The 5062-nt window shown below is 43.2% G+C and overlaps 1 protein-coding gene across 1 annotated transcript; it reads left to right on the top strand.

Moving 5' to 3' along the window:
- Window positions 1-582: 582 nt before the first annotated feature.
- Window positions 583-2040, top strand: FANCF (FA complementation group F). Its single transcript, XM_058856533.1, has 2 exons — window positions 583-1356; window positions 1558-2040. The coding sequence occupies exons 1-2, from the start codon at window positions 682-684 to the stop codon at window positions 1759-1761; spliced, it is 879 nt and encodes a 292-aa protein (XP_058712516.1). The 5' UTR covers window positions 583-681; the 3' UTR covers window positions 1762-2040.
- The last annotated feature ends 3022 nt before the right edge of the window (window positions 2041-5062 follow it).

The following is a 5062-nucleotide window of genomic DNA, read 5'->3' as shown; positions in this document are numbered from 1 at the left end:
AAGGCCAGGTACCCTGGGGCGTCGCTAATGAGCTATGAAACCATTAATTGGTGGGGTAGAAGGGTGAGTCCAGCCCCTGGCAGAACAGAACCGTGGGTAGTGATGGGCAGTCCTGCTCCTTGCTGAGCTTGGGTGTGGCTGCCTTCCAGGGCCTGAGCTATCACTGAAATTTGGAAGTACCCCAAAAGGTGGGGCAGAGGGGCTTTGCTCCTGAAGAGGTTTATTTTTGGGGGGATGGTTAGGAACACTATGCTACATATTCTGTGCCTCTTAGCATACAGACCGGCCGGTCGCGGGAGCTGATTGTTCTACTCTTGCTGTGGCTTCACCTCACGTCCTGTGTGTAGTTTTGGGCGACACTATAATAAAGAAATAAAGCTACTGTAGAGCGCCCAAAGGAGGGCAACGAAGATGGTGAAGGGCTTAGAGAAAAATGATTTACTTTAAAAAAAAATAAATTAATCGTGCTCGGGTTTTATAATTTTAATTCAGCTCACTTTCCCACTCCTGGCTGGGTGATCGGCCGGAAGGTGAGTGACTACTCCTTTAACAAAAGCTGGATCCGCATCGGATTGACGTCCCGCTCAGCCAATAGAGTTAGAAACGCTAGCCCTCCGCGGCTCGGGTTGGCCCCGGCTCCCGGCGGGAACCCGCTCAAACGTCTAGCACCAAGGCTGAGACATGGAGGTTGTGAAGGGGCAGGTGGAGCAGCTGCCGGTGCTCCTGGCTGTGTCCCGCTCCGCGTTGGTGCGGGACTGGGACTCTCTCACTCTGGACAGGGCTCTAGAGTGGACTCGGTATTTCCAGCACCTTTATGACCGGTTCCGTGCCCGGCCCCAGCTCTGGAAGGCCCTCACGCGGCGGCTGCGCCGGTCTCAGGCGTACCCTCTGCTCAGCTTCCCCACACTGGGCCGCTGCACACAGTTGTTGGGGCTGGCGCTGCTGGAGAACCGCGCTTTGCCGCCCGCCGCCTGCCGCCGCCTGCTCCGCAATCTTCTGCAGCCTCCCAGCGCGGGGACCCGCCCTGACCCCGGCTTCCCGGAAGTGCTCGTCCGCCGCAAGGCCGCGGCCTGTCTACTAGCGCTGTACCGCCGCCCTTCCCGGAGTCCGCCCGGGCCAGAGCCGCAGCTGCAGGCGGAGGCACAGCTGCTGCTGAGCCGACTGCGGGAGGAGGGGCAGGAGGTCGGGGAGGCCGCTGGGCAGCTGCATTGGCTGTGCAGTGTTCTGGAGCAGCTGCCCCAACCCCGCGCCTTCGAGGTCGTGGCGGCGGCGCTGGCTCTACTCAAGCAGGGACGTGGCACTGAGCAGGCTGGAGACAGGGATCGAGATGGGAGCAGCAGTCCAGACGGGTACCAGGCAAGTGCTGTAGGAGACGAATGCACCGCCGGACTCCTGTTTTCCTGGCTGTTGGGCAACCAGGAGCGCTTTTCTGCCTTTTGCCTTTACCTCCCATATTCCCATCTTGCCTTCCTAGCTGGTCACTATTCCCAGTTAAGCAGGTCTTATTTGGACCTCTTAACCGGTTGGGGAAGCCACTTGATTTATGACCCCTTGCAGGGACGGTGGGTTAAAAGTTGCCTTGACAAAGCTGAATTGTCTTGGGAAGAATTAAGGGAGCGCTTCATCTGCCTCTGTCAGGGATCTACACTGCTTAAAGAAGAAACCCAAGCTGCCCTGCAGCTCCTGAGGACACAAGATGGAGACTTCAAAGTCTGTGGCCTAAGTGTGTGGACTGATTTATTGATGGAAGTAGGCTACTGATGCATGAACACAAAAGCAGCGTGAAAACTTATAAAATCAAGCAAATCTGGTTAACTTTATTTGATGTGAAAGGCAAGACAGCTGCACCTTACTTCGTTGAAAACCAAATGTTATTGTGACTGATGATCACAATGATTCTGACTGCATCTGTTTTTGAAGTGTTTTAGGGAAGCCTGGTGTTTTCTTGTAATTGTGCTTGTCATTTCTAGTCAACACAGAAAATTTTTTTCTTTTCAGTACTTGTTGATTAATTATCTAATAAAATGAAAATCCTTTCTGTCTCAAACATGGAGTAGTTTTCTGTTTTGAAAATAAATCAGTTCAGATATGGTCATGGTAGTAATTTTTCTAAATGTTGGAGGCTGAGCAAAAGTTGAAAGGGAGGGCAGAGTTTCAAATGTGAAAAACACAAATTCAGGGTTCCTTTAGTAGGGGTTGTCTTCATTGGCTGGCTGCTCTGGTGACCATGTTGATGCTTCTATAGCTCTTTTGCACTACTTAGCCCCAGGGTCAGTGAAGAAACTGAGAGGAAGCCAACTGGAAAGCTTCTTGAAAAGTTCAAAAATAAAAGCCTTATTAGTTGCTATATTATTTGATAATATGCAAGTATTTCTTAGGAAAATGGCAGTAAAATGTAGGATATTCTGTGCGGTTTTCTTCCCATTTCTGTAATTGATTACACCACTCATTGCTTTGTGAAGCAGAAAAGTGAGTGAACAGCAAACTTTTTTATCATATGTATGTATAATAAATATATGTATTTTATATATAAAATATATAAATATAAAAATATAAAGTTTTATATATAAAACTTTGTTTATATGTTTATACAAAATATTATATAATTGTATGTATAAAATATGTGATATATAGTATATATAACACTTCCCCCTTTATTATATTATCTGTTTCTGTGAGGAAAATTGAACAGGGTAGTTTCTACCTTTCCACTTTCATTGAAATAAGTACTGCAACACAGAAGTAAACTAGTATTATCAAAAGCGAGCACTGTTAAAAGAGAATAGTCAAGGAAGATGAGGCAAACATATGGAACTACTGCCAAAAGAGTTATTAATCTTTCGTGTGGATATCAGAAAAATTAATCCACAAACACCAGATGTTTATGTCCAAAAAGGAAACAGAGGAGTCCTTTTACTTTATTCAAATAAAGGGAGAGGCCATGGGGCATTCCCCTGGGGTATCTCAAATTTTTGGAGGGCGCAGCCTCCCTTTTATCCTAATTTCTGGCTGTATGCCCTTTCTCTCCCCATAGGCTGAGGTACTTGAGCAGTACAGACTTCCCAGAATGCCTGATACCTGGGACACGCCCCCCCCCCCCCCCCCCATGCATAATCCCCTTATTAATTCTTAACTCTTGTGGAATTTAAGGTGTTTCCTCAGTCTCTTTCAGTGGAATCCATCCCATTGTTTCTGTTATCTCTCAGTGATAGTTTTGTTTTATCATCAGACCCACAGCTTGTTTTTGAAGACAAACCTGTCATTCCTCTCATGGAGGACCTGTCCATTTCTGTAGACCATGTTATTACAATTTCAAAATGAATTGAGGCAAAAGCCTTTTAGGAGGGGTTAGAAGATTCTTCACTTAGAAGCTTAAAAAAGCAACTTAGAGTAGTAGTTTGTCTTGCAATAAGAAATAGTATATATAACTATGGCAGATATGGTATGGTCTGGTATGGTACAACTAGGGTGGGAGAAATCTTGTGGTTTTGAAATGGAACAATTAGTACAAAGATTGAAATTTTTTATATTCAATATTTTATTTTGAAATTATGCCTATTTGAGCTTCTATAGAATTACAGACATAAGTTCTTATTCTTCACCTATTCTAAAACAGAAGAGATACTTGGGGTTAGCAACTTTTATATAGTTAGAAGGACATGCTACTAACCTATAAAAAATACAACTGTTTTCTTTGTATTCCTTGCTATGTCATATCAATGAGACAATGAAGTTATGGAGATCTGTGGATGAATGTATTCTAAAAGTACAACTGTGGCAGTTGTCTTCCTCTTAAATGGAGCTGTTGCCCCTTCTGGAACTTGCAGTCGGTCTTAAAAGACACCAATGTCAGCGGACCTCCTGAGTCAGTATTTCTGTGGTACCAAAAAAAAAAAATGTCTGAAATCTGTCAGTGTTTAAAACTGCCTAGAAGTATAAAGTATGAAGTTTGAATTTATGTTGTCTAGCCACAGTTCCCTGTGTTATATAGTTTTGGCATTTGGTGTGGAAACTCTGCACTTGAGCTTGCTCTTAACACTTTTAACAGGCATAAGATTTTTTTTGTCTGTTAGAATACTTTCTGCTATCAGAGGTTCCTGATGGATAATATACCCAAAGACACTAGCCAAAGTTATTTGCTTCTCCCCAGATATACATTAAGGGTGACTATCAAATATTGCAATAACAAATATAACGTTTGTCAACTACCTACTGTTCCCAGGTACTTGAATCTCTGGAACAAATTTCAATGAGAGTTAAGTCTTAGTTTTTCTTGTCAGGTTAGATATGTTTCCTAATTATACTCAGAATGTTCACTGTAAATTAAGTCTCTTAACTATTTCTAGAATAAATCAGATTTTTTGTAGGGAGTTTCTTCTTGCAGTATTTCAAGTCTTGCTTTTTTATGAGCTTTGTGTTATGAAATTCAGTTCATGAAGACATATGTCTTCCTTTCAGGTAATGTTTCTTATACCTTTTATTAACTAAGTGCAACTGCAGAATATTTTACTGGCATAGCTAGGAAGTAATAGGCCCATCAGTGACTTTATTAAAAAAGTAAACAAATAATCATGGGCATGGTCAGGTTCTCTATTTGGAACGGTGAGAAGAATGACACAGAATCTCTTGTGAGTTGAACAGGAGACCTTAAGGTTTATTATCTCAGATCTTCTTTTATAGACCGATACGCGAAAGTACAGAAAGGTAAAACTCTTATTGGTTAGTAAACTAACACGTTACCATCATTGGTCAGTGGGGTACGCCACCCCTCAACCTTCTCTTGCAAGAAAACAAGAAACTGACAAACAGCACCTGCAAGGCTGTCTTCTATCTCTGAGGATGGTTTTAATTCCTCTTTATGAATTCCCAGGCCACTTTCACAGGCGAGACAGAAAATTATGTGGCCTGCTTTTCCACAGGCACTGTGCTCCCTGCTTTTACTTATATTTAGCATCCATAGACAGGCAAGAGACAGGACACTATTTTATACTACCTTTTATACTACCTTTTATACTGATTTCCAATTCTGTCTTCCTTATAGAAACAGGGATAGTAAAAGGTA

Source organism: Poecile atricapillus, chromosome 1, assembly GCF_030490865.1.
Source record: "Poecile atricapillus isolate bPoeAtr1 chromosome 1, bPoeAtr1.hap1, whole genome shotgun sequence".
Lineage (NCBI taxonomy): Eukaryota > Metazoa > Chordata > Aves > Passeriformes > Paridae > Poecile > Poecile atricapillus.
The sequence above is the reverse complement of the archived record's forward strand: the minus strand, read 5'-3'. Positions and strand labels throughout refer to the sequence as shown.